The sequence below is a fragment of the Sceloporus occidentalis genome, unplaced genomic scaffold (assembly GCF_023333645.1).
Source record: "Sceloporus occidentalis isolate IW3139 unplaced genomic scaffold, rSceOcc1.0.p SCAF_387, whole genome shotgun sequence".
Taxonomy (NCBI): domain Eukaryota; kingdom Metazoa; phylum Chordata; class Lepidosauria; order Squamata; family Phrynosomatidae; genus Sceloporus; species Sceloporus occidentalis.
In genome coordinates this window covers 166,047-184,223 of record NW_028317367.1, presented here as the reverse complement: position 1 = coordinate 184,223, position 18,177 = coordinate 166,047, and the positions used below count along the sequence as shown (strand labels likewise).

Here is an 18,177-nt window from a genome sequence, read left to right as displayed (position 1 = left end):
AACTGATACACACAGGGTCGGGGGTAGTAATAATTGACACACATACACAGGGTTGAGGGGGCACACATAACTGACGCACACAAGGCTGGTATAAATAAAGCAATTTATATTTGATTCATGATCTGGGGCCGTCTGCGCGGTGTCGCCCACCAGTGTATATGGACAGAGTTATACTGAACGGGGGGGGGGGCACATGCTCGCAGGATGCGGGGGGGTGCAGGGGAGGGAGCATGCTTGCAGGATGCGGGGGGGTTGCAGGGGACGTCGCATGCTCGCAGGATGCGGGGGGTTGCAGGGGAGGGCGCATGCTCGCGGGATGCAGGGCATGGTTGCAGTACATGGGGGTACATGCTCCTGGCGGACGTATTTGTGAACTCACACCAATGGGGATCCGTTGGGGTTAAAAGTAATTTTAGCATTATTAGTGCAGGGGGCAATTTAGCTTTTGGGTATAGCTTTTTTTGCGATGCGCGTAGACAACCCCCGATGCTGCTGGCACTTTCGCCGGCGCTCGGTGATAGACGCCCGGTGTAAGTGCCGGCAGAAGCTGAGGTTACCAGACAGGAGGATCCAGGTCCCCTGCAGCACTGCGGGGGATCTGGATCTTAGTCTCAAAGTCAGACCTATTTGAGGTCTGATTAGAAGACGACCACGATTATAAGACGAGGGGTATTTATCAGCGCATTTGTCTGAAAAAAACCTTGTTTTATAATCGAGCAAATACGGTAAATAAAGTTTATTATTATGAGCAAGTGATAACATTAGCGCTGTATCTTCCAAAAAATCTTGACATGGAAAGAGTTAAAGTAAAAGCATTTCAAATACCGAAAGGGTGTATAATTTAAAAAAATGAATGGTTTGATGGGGTAAATTGGAGTGGCCGGGCTCAAAGATAGGGCATAGGCACAGACTGACCAAAATGGGGGGAGCGCCCTTCCCAAATGTGGCCTTTTAACCCCAAACACCAGACAAACCCATGCATGTGGGGTATCATGCACATGGGGGCAGTAGGACCAGATGTAAAAGTTCCAAGTCAAAAAAATGCGCACTTCCTAAATGTGGGGTTTTCCCTCCCAAACAACCCAACAAAACCAGGCAATGGGGGTATCAGTGTACTCAGGAGATGTTACTGAACACACATTGGGGTCTTGTTTGATAGTGACGGATACCAGGAGCTGTAAATTTACACCCAAAATACAATTTGAGTGGGAAAAAAAATACCACAAACTGTGGCAAAGGCTGGTGGTAGAATCTCATGCATGGAAAGGGTTAAATACTACCATTTGAAATACCTTTGGGTGTCTTGTTTTAAAAAATATATGGTTTGATCGAATAAATTGAATTAGCCGGCTTCTAAGATATTATTAATATATAGATTGGCAGCAGGGGCTGATAATATAAATCGTCAACAGGGGCTAATATTAATAAATATATTGGCAGCAGGGGCTGATATTAATAAATATATTGGCAGCAGGGGCTGATATTAATAAATATATTGGCAACAGGGGCTGATATTAATATATATATCGGCAGCAGGGGCTAATATTAATATATATATTGGCAGCAGGGGCTAATATTAATATATATCGGCAGCAGGGGCTGATATTAATATATATTGGAAGCAGGGGCTAATATTAATATATATATATTGGCAGCAGGGGCTGATATTAATATATATCGGTAGCAGGAGCTAATATTAAAGAATGAAAACTAACTGCCAGTTCAGCGGTTATCATTTTGAAATCATATTTCAATCAAGGTTTTTACTTCAAAGAGAAAAGTACATATTATGTAGTTAAAAATGCACGTCTAAAGCATATATATAGTATGTATAGTATGTCCCTGAATACAAAATCTGGTCACCCTAGTATGAAGGGACTGGGATAGGTCACATTGGGGGGCTGTATGGCATTCCATGAAATGTCCCAAACCCCAGGAGGTAGAATTGCAGTGTGTTTGGCCCCCCCCAGAGCTGGTGCACCTCCTTTGTCACACGCTGGCGGGGGTAGTTATAAAATTGTTTGGAAAGTGCTTTCAGCACCGTAACAACCAAAGAATGACTGAACAGTCCATTGGTTACCATGGTGATTCCAGGGCTTGGATCAAATTTTATTTATCCCCCTGCAAAGACCTGATTTCCCCGGCAGGGGGCGCGCAGTACACGGCTCAGCCAGCGTGATCACGTGACCACGGACAGCTGACGTGTCGGAGGGGGGGACGTTTGCGGTGCGCATGTGCGGAAGCTGCGAGCGCCGTAAAGTACGATGGTCTTGTAGCCAAAAGCTGTGCTGCTCTTGGGACACGGAGCTTTCTGCTTCGCGGAAGTGTGCGCGCATGCGCGCGTTATGTCCTGTCGGGTGACGCATGCGCTGTGCTGGTACCTGCTGGCAGATTCTGAAGCAAAACCTGGCACGAGAGACTGGGGCGTACCGGTAACGGCATACCGAGGGGACTGGGACATACTAGTGCGCGGGATACGGTTTTACTGGGTTATACTGGTGCGGGGGATACGTACTTACTGAGATATATTGGTGAGGAGGGTACGGGCTTATTGGGGCACACTGGCGCGGAGGGTACGGGTTTACTGGGGTGCACAGGTGTGGTGGGTATGGGTTTACTGGGGCGCACTGCTGTGGGTACGGGTTTGCTGGGATGCACTGGTGTGGTGGGTACGGGTTTGCTGGGATGCACTGGTGTGGTGGGTACAGGTTTACTGGGGCGCACTGGTGTGGTGGGTACGGTTTACTGGGCCACACTGGCATGGTGGCTACGAGTTTACTGGGGTGCACTGGCACGGTGGGTATGGGTTTGCTGGGCCACACTGGCATGGTGGGTATGGGTTTGCTGGACCACACTGGCATGGTGGGTATGGGTTTGCTGGGCCACACTGGCATGGTGGGTATGGGTTTGCTGGGGCACACTGGCACGGTGGGTATGGGTTTGCTGGGGCACACTGGCACTGTGGGTATGGGTTTGCTGGGGCACACTAGCGTGGTGGGTACGAATTTGCTGGGGCACACTGGTGCGGTGGGTACGGGTTTACTGGGGCGCACTGGTGTGGGTACGGGTTTACTCGGGCACACTGGCACAGCGGGTATGGGTTTACTGGCACAGCGGGTACGGGTATACTGAGGTGCACTGGTGTGGTGGGTACGGGTTTACTGGGGCGCACTGGTGTGGTGGGTACGGGTTTACTGGGGCGCACTGGTGTGGCTACGGGTTTACTGTGTCACACAGGCGCGGCTGGTATGGGTTTGCTGGGCCGCACTGGCACGGTGGGTATGGGTTTGCTGGGCCACACTGGCACTGCGGGTACGAGTTTGCTGGGGCACACTGCCATGGTGGGTATGGGTTTACTGGGGCACACTGGCATGGCGGGTATGGGTGTACTGGGGCACACTGGCGCGGCGGATACGGGTTTGCTGTGGCACACTGGCGCGGCGGTTACTTGTTTACTGGGGCACACTGGCATGGCGGGTACGGGTTTACTGGGGCACACTGGCGCAGCGGGTATGGGTATGCTGGGGCGCACTGGTGTGGTGGGTACGGGTTTATTGGGGCACACAGGCGCGGTGGGTACGGATTTGCTGGGGCACACAGGCGCAGCGGATACGGGTTTACTTGCACGGCGGGTATGGGTATGCTGGGGCACACAGTCGCAGTGGGTACGGGTTTACTGGGGCGCACTGGCGTGGCGGCATCCCTTGCGGCGGCATCCCTTGCGGCGGCCACATGCGGAGATCTGATGAAGAGACTTCTGTTCCAGGATGCGGGTGATTTGATTGACTTCGCTCCCCAGCATTTGCCGAGATGGGCAGACGCCGGCTCCCCGATCTGTACCGGGCCCCGTTCCCCTTATACACCATCCGGACGCACCCCGACACCGGCCTCGTCGTAACCGCCGGAGGCGGAGGAGCCTCCAAAACCGGCATCAAGAACGCCATGGTGAGGGGGGGGCTCATACAAGTGGCTGATACGTGTTTATGCTGTTTGGTTCTGTACTGAACGGTTGGTAGATAAGTTGAACAGCCTCCCAGCAGAGGTGGTAGATGGTAATACAGTGAGGGTATTAAACATGCATGGGATAGACATACGGCTCCTGAATCTAAGACGAGACCAACGACGGATTAAGGTTTGTATAGGCCGGATGGGGCCGATTTGCTAGCGGGTTCTGGGTACTCCGGTTTGGAGGCTGCTGGTCACTCACTTCCTGTCTCTCTGACAGCACTTCCTGCGGCTGGAGCGCATCTCGGGGAAGCTCAGTGCCTCGCTGCTGCATTCGCACGACACGGACGCCAGAGCCACGATGACCATGGCGTTACACGGGGACACGCTGGCCGCAGGACAGGATGCCACTTGCCAAATTCTACGCTTCCAGATCCGGCCCCAGGGACAGAAAATCGGCAGCCGTGAGAAAGATGGTGGGTTCAGGGAATGGCCGACCCGCCGGTGGCTGAGGAAGGTTTCAGGCAGGGCAGTTGGAGGTTACGTGTAAGCAGTCAGCGGGTGATAGACATGCGTTTCTCTCGTACGCAGAGAGCGGCGGAGCGCGCAAGAGGAGGCCATCTAACAGCGGCGCGGAGGAGGCGTCTAATCTCACCAAGAACCAGACTCCGGAGATCTCCCTTCAGACCCTTCAGGTGGTACAGACCGACTTCAGCCCCGACAACCTGCAGAAGGCTGTTTGCTTCAACCAGGATGGTACCAAGTTACTGACAGGGGGAGTAGACGGACATCTGCGTGTGTGGGAGGTATGTCCAAAGTGTGTCCGTACCCAGTGATAGCGTGTAGATGGCATGTAAAACCGCATCTGTTTAATCATTAGTTACCAGGAGTCACGTGGTGATGCCCGGCCTCCTGTAAGGTGCTAGGGGGGTGGCGATGCCCGGCCTCCTGTAAGCCGTCAGGGGTTGTTGCGGCGATGCCCAGCCTCCTGTAAGCCGTCAGGGGTTGTCGCAGCGATGCCCGGCCTCCTGTAAACGCTTGGGTAAATGTGCCAAGCGCTCTCCTGGCAGACGGTTAATGCGATGCCGCGTGCCGTTGGATAATCGCCATAACCTATTCTCACTCCTCGTCATTGCTGGCGCAGTTCCCTGGAATGAAGAAGCTGCTGGACTTTAAGGCCCACGAGGGTGAAGTCGAGGACATCGCGGCCAGTCCCGGGAAGAAGGTACTCCTGGTGTGGTGGTCTTGGTGGGTGACAAGGTGTTGCTGTACGCTATACATGGTGTGTCTGCCCCTAGGTGGTGACCGTGGGGCAGGATTTTCGCTGCTCAGTGTGGGAAGGAGATCAGCTGCTTACAGACCTTCACTGGAACGAAAATCTGGCCAGCATTCCTGATAAAATGTACCGCTACCGCGCATGCCGGTGAGATGTGCCCCTCTTTCTCTATGCCCCACCCCCACCATGTGCCAAGTCTTTCACACTCACTGTCTCGTTGTCCCAGGTTTGGAAGGATGGAGGACCAGAAGGACGCTCTCTGTCTCTATACGGTACAGATCCCCCATAAGAGGGAGCGGCGACCCCCGCCGTGCTACATCACCAAGTGGGATGGGCAGCGGTTTCTGCCGCTCCTCACCCAGTCTTGTGGCAAGGAGGTGATATCGTGTCTGACTGTCAGGTGTGTGGAAATCTCGCTTTGGACTCCTGGCAGCGCCGTCGGGGTCTCTGGGTAATGTTCTCTTTATTCCCCCCCAGTGATTCCGGGACGTTCCTTGGGCTTGGCACAATAACCGGTTCGGTGGCGATTTACATCTCCTTCTCGCTGCAGGTTAGTATCCGTCAGGGTCAGCCCCCTCCCACGTGTTAACTGTGCCACATGTGAACACGCAAAGCTGGAAATATGTGTCGCGTGTCCATGTTTCACAGAGTTAAACCCCAGCGGGGCTCAGTACCATCCTGACCAACCCTAATACCCCCCCCGATGGTAACCGCGTACTCACCTTAATAATAACCTGACATACTGGATACGCCGCGGCCGCGTTTATTGGTGACGTGTTCACGCTGCCGTCCAATGCCGCGGCAGTCTCCAGCCAGGGGTTCACGCTGCCGTCCAATGCCATGGCGGCCTCCAGCCAGGGGTTCACGCTGCCGTCCAATGCCACGGCGGCCTCCAGCCAGGGGTTCACGCTGCCGTCCAATGCCAAGGCGGCCTCCAGCCAGGGGTTCACGCTGCCGTCCAATGCGGTCTCTGTATAGGGTGACCTCTTCTGATTCCATCCTGGTTCCTGATTACAGAAACTGTACTACGTGGAGGAAGCCCACGGCATTGTGGTGACAGACTTGGCTTTCCTCCCTGAAACCCCCCAAGGACGAGCGCTACGTGGGGACAATGAGATGGCCCTGCTTAGTGTCGCCGTGGACAGCCGCTGCTTGCTTCATACGGTGCCCAACAGACGTAAGTAAGGTGTGAGTGGCCTTTGTGGACGGGCGGAGGGGTGAGTGGCCTTTGTGGGGCTGATGGGGCGCGGTGTGTGTGGTTGGGCGGGGCGTGTGTGTGTGTGTGGTTGGGCGGGGCTGACACGTTTTGGTGCCGTCCGCTGATGTCTTATGCTTCCTCAGGTACGTTCCCGCTGTGGCTGGTGGTCCTCCTCTGCTTGGTGATGGTAGTGTGTGTGGTGCTCTCACTTCAGTACGCCTTCCCGGGCCTCTTATAGACACGCGGAACGCACTCGGAAATCCCACGGTGGACGGGACTCCTCCCCGTGGAACCGTAGGACCAAATATCAAACCGTGAGCCACGGCAGTGATACGTCAACCCAGACAGGGTCCTTTTATGGAGAAGATGTAGGAGCTTCTACCCCGTGGGGGTTATCACAGCGGGCAGCGTGGAGCTCAGACCGCAGGAAGCCCTCATGTTCATCGCTCGCCGCCATCTTATTAATGAGCCGCGTAATGCTCTCTTCCCTGTCACTTTTTCATCCACTTGAACTTGGCCAGGGATTATTGGAAGCCCCCCCCAGCCACAAACCCGTGAAGCGGATGCTGCAATCGTTCTCACCTGGGGGCTGGTAACCTCCTTCACATGGATTTCTCCCGGTTTACGTGTCCCCCGGGGGCTGGATGGCCGTTGCCGCGATTTCTGAGCGGCCACGCTCCGTGTGCAGCCTGCACGCTACTATAAACTTTACCCTCGCCCCAAATGCCCTGTTTTTATAGAGCCGCCTGATACATTATCCGGCTTTGCGGTCCGCGACCAGGAGAGCGCCACGTGCCCCGATATCTATTGTGTCCAACGTCGTTTCATTTACCAAAGACCCAGAGTGCCGGCTCCAGGGCCCAGGCTGTTCTATGGACCGGTCCACCAATCTGGCGTAAGGCTGACAGTTTACCGTCAGGAAGGGGTTAATGCCGCTGCTGGTTCTGATCTTCAGATTTATATTAATAAACCACAAAAAGTTCAATCCGGAACCACGAAAGTGGGGCAAGTTTTTCCCGGTTAGACAGACGGCGGCACCAGCAACAGTCAGCAACTCAACAGGAGAGAGCTAACTTAATGGGGAGGAATAATCCTCCAGATCCTGAGAACAGGAAGTTAAGACGGCGCCTCCCATTATACAGACGCACGGGGGGGAGGGGTCTAGTACATATTTATTAACACTTGTTCAATTACCGTATAGGAGAGTGAGGTAGGACTTGGAGAAAGCGACCGAGGCGTCTTACACGCAGTGTGTGGAATTAACGGGTTCCCGCAGGAAATTGGGGTTACCAGGCGTGGGCCCTTATAGCGGTGGGCGTGTCAGTAAGCGCCGCCTTGTTGCCGTATTGGATTCCAGGCGCAGGGGGTTCGGCTCGGACGGGTTATAAAGGGTGCTCTCCCGGTAGCCGTTCAGCTCCTCCCCATGCAGGAACACGGACTCCGCAAACTGGCTGAACACGCGGTCCATGTACCTCTGATGGTTCGGGAACAGACCCTCCAGGAACCCGATGTGGCCTCCGTGGCGCGTGATCAGCAGCGCAACACTGCGGTGACGGGAGATGACGTCCAGGGGTAGAGCTGCAACAAGAAGTTGGGACAACATGAGGCTGCAGCAGCAGGGTGAGGGGGCAAACCAGAGCCGATCCAGAGGATCCATTTCACAAGTAAAAGGCAGCAGAGAAGACTCAGCCGACTACAGACCAGTAAATAGGAAATGAATGGAAACTGAACTAAAAGAAAATATTGTTAAGGGGGTAGTTGGTAAGTGGAACAGCCTCCCAGCAGAAGTGGTAGAGGGTAATACAGTGAGGGTATTAAACATGCATGGGATAGACATACGGCTCCTGAATCTAAGACGAGACCAACGACTGATAAAGGTTTGAGTCTTTACAGCGGGGGCCAGAAAAGCACACAAAGTGCTCCGTAGCGGAGTGCTGCAGGTCAGAATCCGTGACGAGCCGACTGAGCCAGAAACAAAAGCGGACGGCCCGAGATGCACCCAGGTCTGGACAGGGGGCTCCAGGCGCACCCCACGGCTCCAAGCTGTTCATCTCCCACAGGGGCTTACTTGGTCTTAGCCAAAAGGCAGAGAGGTGATATGGTTCTGCCCTTTACAGATCTCTGGTAGTAGTGGGTACAGTGCTGGAGTCCCCATCACCAGAAGGATATTGACTTTCTGGAGAGAGTGCAGAGGAGGCGACTAAAACGGGGCACCGAAAAGTGTGAGGCATCTCAATACATCCGGCTTCGGGGGGGAGATGAGGATGAGAGAGAAGAGGGGATGGGACAGATGGACGGGGGAGAGAAGAGATGGACGGGGATGGGAGAGAAGAGCGAGACGAAGGATGGGGGAGAGGGTGAGAGATGGGTAAACACATAAAGGGGGTTTATAGGAGGAAACAAGTTACACCAAGAAATTGGAATCTAACACTAGAGGACCTGAGACGGAACGGAAGGAAGTTTTACTTTACTGAGAGGGTGGTAGATAAGTGGAACAGCCTCCCGGCAGAAGTGGTAGAGGGTAATACAGTGAGGGAATTAAACATGCATGGGATAGACATACGGCTCCTGGGTAGAGGGTCAGAGGCTGAGATGAAGTTATGTTACCGTGGAGACGAGCCGGAAGCCCCGTATCTCACGGCGGTATTTAGTGGGAGCGGTTTATTCGCGTAATAAATACATCGCGCCTGGTGCACACTAACCTTCCTGGGGGGAAAACGGGTCATCGGAAGCGTTGAGGCAGAGCATCGGCGTGGAGATGCCACCGAGCTTGTGGCAAGGACTCGCGTTCCGGTAATACTCATCGCAGGACTGGAAGCCGAAGAGCGGGGCCGTGAAGCGTTCATCAAACTCCCGGATGGAGCGAGACTGCGGGGAGGAGGGGAGAGTCCAGTCAGCACGTCACCCGCGCTCTAATTTATACGGAGAGGGGAACCGTCGCCAGTTTATCCCGGTACTGATTCTTAGAACACCATTCCCTTCTGCCCCATCACAGGGTATAACTCACCCCCTGCTCTGAGATATTTGTGATAATAGCAATACAGAAGCAATCTCTAGCTCTGGAGGCTCATGCGCAGTCCTCTAAAATAATCCGGGGAGAAAACAGGAAGCGGCTTCCAACTTCCTGCTCGGGCTGACGGGAGAATTCCGAGGGCTCATGGGAAACGAAGGGGAATTTGCATAAAATTTTGCGGTTATATCTTTGGTATACATGCAGGCATTGAGGACCGTGGGCCGGTTGGGGGGAGGGGTCATGGACCATGGGGTGGGGGTATTCCGAGGGAGCTGTAAGGTCACTGCAACAACCCCCCCATCTGACACACCCACTCTCTCCTCCAGCCACACCCCCAGCTAATGTGCCCTGAAATGTGGGGCACAGAGTAAGGTTGGGAGTTTTACAGCCGGGGATTATCTGCCCTCTGAATGTGAGAGGAGGAAGCACCATGTAGGTTACAGCGAAGCCGGCTCAGGGCATGGAGGGGACTCAGTGACCCGTCAAGCAGAAGGAACGAGACCACTTACCTGCAGCACGTAATCCACGTCCACCACCTGCCCAATAACATCACGGTGTCTGCAAGACAGAGGGGGTAGACAGGGGAGAGGAGAGTCACTGTGTGAGGGGGATAGACAGGGGAGAGGAGAGTCACCGTGTGAGGGAGATAGACAGGGGAGAGGAGAGGCACTGTGTGAGGGGGGATAGACAGGGGAGAGGAGAGTCACCGTGTGAGGGAGATAGACAGGGGAGAGGAGAGTCACTGTGAGAGGGGGAGAGGAGAGTCACTGTGCGAGGAGGATAGGCAGGGGAGAGGAGAGTCACTGTGCGAGGAGGATAGGCAGGGGAGAGGAGAGTCACTGTGTGAGGGAGATAGGCAGGGGAGAGGAGAGTCACTGTGCGAGAGGAATAGACAGGGGAGAGGAGAGTCACTGCGTGAGGATAGGCAGGGGACAGAGGAGAGGGGAGTCACTGTGTGAGGAGGATAGACGGGAGAGGAGAGTCACTGCGTGAGGATAGGCAGGGGAGAGGAGAGTCACTGTGTGAGAGGGATAGACAGGGGAGAGTCACTGTGTGAGAGGGATAGACAGGGGAGAGTCACTGTGTGAGAGGATAGACAGGGGAGAGTCACTGTGTGAGAGGGATAGACAGGGGAGAGTCACTGTGTGAGAGGATAGACAGGGGAGAGTCACTGTGTGACGTGCGCAGTGTTGCACGTTGAACGGCTCACGCACTTTTCCACGGTTCTCTTTATTCCCCTGACGAGCGTTTGGTTAAAGAGAAGGTAATTCAGAGGCTTCTCCAGGGACTCAGTGGACACAAAAACATTCCACGGCGTGGACACGGAGATGGCGGCTCGGAGCTGCGAGGCGTCACCCGTGGCTGACAGGTAATTCAGGAGAGTCATCCTGCAGACGGACGAGGGGTTGGCGGATACTTGAACAGAAATATCTGACCACAAATTATCTACCACCAGCCACAGCTGGACTACCGTGCCGGCACACCCTCCCCAACACACCCTCTCACCTCTACACGTAAGGAGCAGTCCACACAACCACCAAAAGAGGGCACTACATACTGTGCATTTCACCACGTCCACAGGTTACTTTACTGAAACGTGTCTTACCCTCCCAAGGACACTCCGACGGCCAGGAGGGGAGCAGCCGGCAGCGTGCAGCGGACGTGGTCGATCACCCTGTGCAGGTCCTCTGTGTTGGCCGCACAGAAAGTACGAGGAGTCTGTCGGAAGAACGCGAAGTTCAGAGCAGACAGGGGGAAAAAGATGGAGGCCCATAGCCGACGGTGGAGGAACAGGAGGCTCCGAGCAGATGGGGGGGGGGGACGGGACAGGAAGCTCCGAGCGGCCGGGGGAGAAAAAGGAAGCTCTGAGCGGCCGGGGGGGGGGGGGGAGAAACAGGAAGCTCCGAGCGGCCGGGGGGAGAAGCAGGAGGCTCGAAGCGGACGGGGGGGGTACAGGAGGCTCGAAGCGGATGGGGGTGAGGAACAGGAAGCTCCGAGTGGCCGGGGGGGAGAAGCAGGAGGCTCGAAGTGGCCAGGGGGGGGACAGGAGGCTCGAAGCGGATGGGTGTGAGGAACAGGAAGCTCCGAGTGGCCAGGGGGGGAAAAACTGGAGGCTCGGAGAGACGGTGGGAGGACGGCAAGGCTTAGGGCGGAGAGGGGAGGAACAGGAGGCTAGAAACTCAAAAAGTGAAGAAAATGGCCCTAGGTGCCAGTGTTAGACAAACTCATAGCGCCAGTGATCTCTGGCAAGGATCATGTCTTTGTGGCCACGGCTATCCCATTCCTAGTGAGACCAATAACCCCCATCCCATCTCCACCCTGACACGTCACTGTGAAAAGCCCCGTACGCCCTGAACTAACTGCCTCCAGTGAACAGAAAAACCTTGTTAGAAAAACGCTTATGTTATCGTAAATATTATTGCTGACAAAGACATCAGAAAGCAGGGAATGTCTAGTCTGTGATATATGCACGAGTTCCCGCCAACACACCTACTCTGTTATTATATATATATATATATATATATATATGTGCAAAGTATAGGCCATTCTTAATTATGCAGCTTAAGAGGCGTAACCTGCTTGAAAAGTAACCAATCAGAACGATGCATGCTATTAGAAGTAGATAAGAGGTTATATAAACCATGTAATCTAAACGTGTAATCAGACAACGCGTCGATGTATGTGTGTTGTGTGCCTTGTCTCGATTCTGCGCATGATCTAAATAAAGGAAAACTCTTTCTGAGGAGAATTCGACCATTAATTCAACCAACAAACCTCTATATACCCCCTGTACAAACCAACCCCCAAACAGCCTGCCTGTGCCATCTTTGCACTTCAACACCCCAAAAATCCCGCCCGTGCACCGGTCCACACCAATTGCCTGCAGGAGTGGTGCGTCTCCTCTATGCAGTGTGCAGGCCGAGACAGCATGCAGGAAGTGGATGTGATGTCACTTCCTGTCTGCTGGATCAGTCACATACATCACCCAGGGATCCGATTGGATGATCTCTACGCTCTCTGTGCCACTAGCTAGTAGTGATGGGAAGTTCGGATCATTAAAGTGAATCGGATCATTTCGATTCGTTCACTGAAATGATCCGATTCATGATCCGGATCTTCGGATCACTCAGTGTGCCTGCACGGAGTTACTGTTTTCCAGTAACTCCGTGCAGGCACACTAACGATTGGCCCCGCCCCTTTCATTATGAATCCTCCCCCCTGCCTCCAGTGATGTCAATGAAGGCAGAGAGTCGTTCAAAGATTCGGATCTTACAGGGATCCGAATCTTACAGTGATCCGGATCATTGTAAGATCCGGATCTTTGAACGACTCTCTGCCTTCATTGGCATTCTAATCAGTCAGATAATATCACCATACTGTTATAAATAATACATTAATAATCACTGCCCCCAGGATTTACATTCCCCTTTACCTGCAACTGCACCTTAAGCTAACTTTATTGAATTAATTAAATTAACCCTCACCATTAAATTAACCCTTAACACCCCATCAACCATGACTGCCCCTAAAATTAACCCTTAACACCCCATCAACCATAACTGCCCCTAAAATTAACCCTTAACACCCCATTAACCATAACTGCCCCCAAGTTAACCCCAAACGCCCCATTAAGCATAACTGCCCCCAAATTAACCCTAAACACCCCATTAAGCATAACCGCCCCCAAATTAACCCTAAACACCCCATTAAGCATAACTGCCCCCAAATTAACCCTAAAGACCCCATTAAGCATAACTGCCCCCAAATTAACCCTAAACACCCCATTAAGCATAACTGCCCCCAAATTAACCCTAAACACCCCATTAAGCATAACTGCCCCCAAATTAACCCTAAACACCCCATTAAGCATAACTGCCCCCAAATTAACCCTAAACACCCCATTAAGCATAACTGCCCCCAAATTAACCCTAAAGACCCCATTAAGCATAACTGCCCCCAAATTAACCCTAAACACCCCATTAAGCATAACTGCCCCAAATTAACCCTAAACACCTCATTAAGCATAAATGCCCCTAAATTAACACTAAAGACCCCATTAAGCATAACTGCCCCCAAATTAACCCTAAACACCTCATTAAGCATAACTGCCCCTAAATTAACACTAAAGACCCCATTAAGCATAACTGCCCCCAAATTAACCCTAAACACCTCATTAAGCATAACTGCCCCTAAATTAACACTAAAGACCCCATTAAGCATAACTGCCCCTAAATTATCCCTAAACACCCCATTAAGCATACCAATTTATTACGTAATTTATCTGGAGTACATGCAATTAATTTAGGGGCAGTTACTGGAGTATTTAGGGTTAATTTCAGGGGCCGTTATGGTTAATGGGGTCTTTAGGGTTAATTTCAGGGGCCGTTATGGTTAATGGGATCTTTACGGTTAATTTCAGGGGCAGTTATGGTTGATGAGGTATAAGGGTTAATTTTATGCTGATGACTGAGGGTTAATTTAATTAATTTAATAAAGTTAACTGTAGGTGCAGTTATAGGTAAAGGGGGGCAAACTCAGGGGAATCTAAATCCTGGGGGCAGTGTGAACATTATTAATGTATTTATTTATAAAAGTATGGTATCAGTAATATTCTCTGAATGATTCGAATCTCTGTAAGATTCGGATCCTTGTAAGATCCGGATCCCTGTAAGATTCGAATCATTCGACTCTTCGGATCATTCGACTCTTCGGATCATTCGACTCTTCGGATCATTCGACTCTTTGAACGAGTCTCTGACTCTGAGTCATCGTTCCTGTGTGAATTAATGAGCTGTAACCTGACCCCAGAGTCTGTGTCTGAGTGCTCTGCAGATGACTCACAGCTCTAGGATCAGGTTACAGCTGCATGATTCACAGACTGAACCGCTACAAATGAATCGTTCAGTCTAGTGAACCGATTCATCCGGATCACTAAAAAGAACCGGATCAAATGAACGATTCGTTCATGATCCGGACATCACTACTAGCTAGGGGTATTACCCGCACCTAGCAGCTTTAAATGGTGGCAGGCCCTGCACCCATGATTGTTACACCCCTGAAGATACCCCAGTACCCTCTGAGTGGGTACAGCCCTGTACAAACCCACGCCCTGAAAATCCCCAACTCACCAGCAGCTTTTCTCCCCCAAAGCCACGGTTATTAAAAACAACAGATCTGCAGAGACAGATGGGACACAATGACGCAAAACCAATAAAGGGCCAAGCAGGGCCACAAGCGGCTCACAGAGCCACGCACTCTCCCTCCTCACCGGTATCCATCACGGCTGGCCTGGATCACCAAGTGCAACATGTATGTTTGGTGGCTGCTTCCCGTGAGTCCGGGTAGAAAGATGATGGTAGGACGAGAGGAGCCGTCAGGGAACTGACAGCTGCCACGGTTATCAACCCAGTCCAGGGAGATCTGCCCCCCGTCAGAGGTGGGAAGAATCTCACTAAAGAGAGAAAATGACTGATTAGGACTAGAAACCCAGACTGTTATTCAGTGGCCTGAACCCGAGCCACGTGAAAAGCACGAGTCCCGAGCTGTACCTTACTGCGTGATCTACTTACTTCCTGTAGGACACGTGCGGCCTGGACACAAAAAGGACACGGAAAACTGTTTGCAAGCGACCTTCATGGCACCAAAATGTTGGCCGATACTCATCCTTTACCACCGGGCAGTGAGATTCCAGGAAGTTGCGCAATGGAGATGCGCAAATGAGCCGTGGCACCTACAATCAAAGAAATAGTTAGTCATATTACTCTCAGTCAGGGGAGGGGGGCGGCGGGGTCTGTCAGGGAAGGGGGGCAGTGGGGTCTGGCAGGGGAGGGGGCAGCGGGATCTGTCGGGGAGGGGGGCAGCGGGGTCTGGCAGGGGAGGGGGCTTTTCCTGACAGACCAAGCCACTCCCTTCACTGACAGACCACAATTCGGAGGGAATCAGTGTTTCACCGACCCTGTTGCCCACGGACCCCGTTTCACGCGCACTCACCTTGCAGACGCGTCTGAAGTAGTAATACAGACACGCTGCACCGATCCCCAAAAGGACGCAGGACACGGCCGAGGTCCGGCTCTGACGGAGGTCCCCCTCCTGCATGTCATACAACGATACCACTGTCACAATGCCACACACCACAGTGCGACACACACAGCAAAACAGTCGACACACACAGCAATACAGTGCGACACACACAGCAACACAGTGCGACACACACACACAGCGACACAGTGTGACACACACGGCAAAGAGCACAAACACAGCGACACAGTGTGACACACACAGAGCGACACACACCACAGCTTATGCAGTGTAACACACAAACCACGGCTCACACTGTGACACACACCACGGCTAACACAATGTGACACAATATAACAAGTGCCTTTCTTGTGCTCTTCCTGTGTGGGAGGGGTTATCATATAAACACGCCCATCACTGCCTCTTCCCCACCCCCAAAGCCACAAGACCAAAGTCAGGGAATCTGCTGATCACAGACACAGGGGGGCCACAATCAGCATTAAATGCCCACCTAATGCGTGTCCGTGACACTGACCCACAGTAGCACACACACACACACTGTACACGTATCACACACACACAAACTGTACACGTATCACACACACACACTGTACATGTATCACACACACAGTGACCCACAGTACATGTATCACACACACACTGTACACGTATCACATACACACACTGTACATGTATCACACACAGTGACCCGCAGTACATGTATCACACACACACTGTACACGTATCACACACACAGTGACCCACAGTACATGTATCACACACACACTGTACACTTATCACACACACAGTGACCCACAGTACATGTATCACACACACACACTGTACACGTATCACACACACTGTACACGTATCACACACACAGTGACCCACAGTACATGTATTACACACACAGTGACCCACAGTACATGTATCACACATACGCTGTACACGTATCACACACACACACACTGTACATGTATCACACACACAGTGACCCACAGTACACGTATCACACACAGTGACCCACAGTACATGTATCACACACACTGTACACGTATCACACACACACACACACACACACACACACTGTACACGTATCACACACAGTGACCCACAGTACATGTATCACACACACTGTACATGTATCATACACACAGTGACCAATAGTACACTTATCACACACACACACACACACACATACTGGCCCACAGTACACATATGACATACTGTACATGTATATCATACACACTGTACACGTATTACACATACACAGTGACCCATTTATGGTTTTGCTGTAACACAGGTACACAGGATAAAAGACTTATTGTATCACATAACACCACGACTAGTGCGAAGGTTACACGCGGCGTGCGGCAGTGCGAGGGTTACACGCGGTGTGCGGCAGTGCGAGGGTTACACGCGGTGTGCGGCAGTGCGAGGGTTACACGCGGTGTGCGGCAGTGCGAGGGTTACACGCGGTGTGCGGCAGTGCGAGGGTTACACGCGGTGTGCGGCAGTGTGAGGGTTACACGCGGTTTGCGGCAGTGGGAGGGTTACACGCGGTGTGCGGCAGTGCGAGGGTTACACGCGGTGTGCGGCAGTGTGAGGGTTACACTCGGTGTGCGGCAGTGCGAGGGTTACACACGGTGTGCGGCAGTGCGAGGGTTACACTCGGTGTGCGGCAGTGGGAGGGTTACACGCGGTCTGCGGCAGTGCGAGGGTTACACGCGGTGTGCGGCAGTGCGAGGGTTACACTGGTGCAGCGGGCGGTGCTCACACTGCAGGGGGGGGCTGCGGATCTCCGTGACAGATCCTGGCTCAGGCAGATGAGGTGAGTGCCACGAATACAGTGCTCAGTGATTGCAAGTCCAGTTGTGTCAGTGTGTGCAGTGAGTGTGAGTACAGCTGTGTCAGTGTGTTCAGTGAGTGTGAGTACAGCTGTGTCAGTGTGTTCAGTGAGTGTGAGTAGAGCTGTGTCAGTGTGTGCAGTGAGTGTGAGTCCAGCTGTGTCAGTGTGTGCAGTGAGTGTGAGTCCAGCTGTGTCAGTGTGTGCATTGAGTGTGAGTACAGCTGTGTCAATCACAATGTGCTATGTCAGTGAGTGTGTGTTGTGAGTCCACCTGTCTCAGTTAGTATGTGTGGAGTAAGTGTGAGTGAGTGTTTTCAGTGAGCGTACCTCTATCTATGCCAGTGAGTGTGAGTCCAACTGTGTCAGTGAGTGGGTGCTGTGAGTCTAGCTGTGTATTAGTATGTGTTTGTATTGTGCTAACATGAGTGTGTGTTACATAGACACACTCATGCTAATACAGCCCCACTTACACAGTCACGCTCACACTCATGCTAACACATACATACATATTCACGTCATACATGCACATTCACTGTAACACGAACGCACGCATGCATACACTTTCCCTCCCTTCTTGACTCTTTCACTTGCTAATTCACCCTCTGCTCTCTCCCTCCAGTAACCTGCTCACCTTCCTCTCCACTCAGCGTGTGCGAGTACCGCAGATTCACGTGATCACGCTGTGCTCCCGCCAATGGGCCAGGCCAGTCCAATTGCCCCCCTGCCCGCCGTGCAAGCCCACCCCCATGGACTTATTGTCTATCGGCTATTCGCTATCTTAATTGGTTCTCTTTCTTTTAACACCCGAGGGCCGGGGCCTCACCAGTCACTCGAGGCTGAGTCACTATTACTGCCCTCGGCGTGTGCCCTGTCCCTAT

At 52.6% G+C, this 18,177-nt stretch overlaps 2 protein-coding genes across 8 annotated transcripts; one reads left to right on the top strand and one right to left on the bottom strand.

Annotated features, from left to right (window-relative positions):
• The first annotated feature begins 3,810 nt into the window (after nt 1-3,810).
• Nucleotides 3,811-6,657, top strand: LOC149273284 (guanine nucleotide-exchange factor SEC12-like). 7 transcript variants are annotated; one of them, XM_089506500.1, is made up of 9 exons: nt 3,811-3,945; nt 4,226-4,421; nt 4,549-4,751; nt 5,090-5,170; nt 5,244-5,368; nt 5,448-5,621; nt 5,699-5,771; nt 6,239-6,398; nt 6,563-6,657. In XM_089506500.1, exons 1-9 carry the CDS (start codon nt 3,811-3,813, stop codon nt 6,655-6,657), a joined length of 1,242 nt encoding a protein of 413 aa, XP_089362626.1. The 7 variants fall into 7 exon arrangements, with proteins under 7 accessions (XP_089362626.1, XP_089362625.1, XP_089362621.1 ...); XM_089506499.1 differs by having other exon boundaries at nt 4,226-4,425; nt 4,541-4,751; XM_089506495.1 differs by having other exon boundaries at nt 4,226-4,425; nt 4,463-4,751.
• A 1,065-nt stretch (nt 6,658-7,722) lies between these two features.
• LOC149273283 (protein ABHD1-like) lies at nt 7,723-15,528 on the bottom strand. The gene is made up of 9 exons (XM_089506511.1): nt 15,424-15,528; nt 15,003-15,163; nt 14,702-14,884; nt 14,562-14,607; nt 11,039-11,151; nt 10,647-10,820; nt 9,942-9,990; nt 9,122-9,287; nt 7,723-7,997 (listed from the first exon to the last, which is right to left on the bottom strand). The coding sequence occupies exons 1-9, from the start codon at nt 15,526-15,528 to the stop codon at nt 7,723-7,725; spliced, it is 1,272 nt and encodes a 423-aa protein (XP_089362637.1).
• Between the last annotated feature and the right edge of the window lie 2,649 nt (nt 15,529-18,177).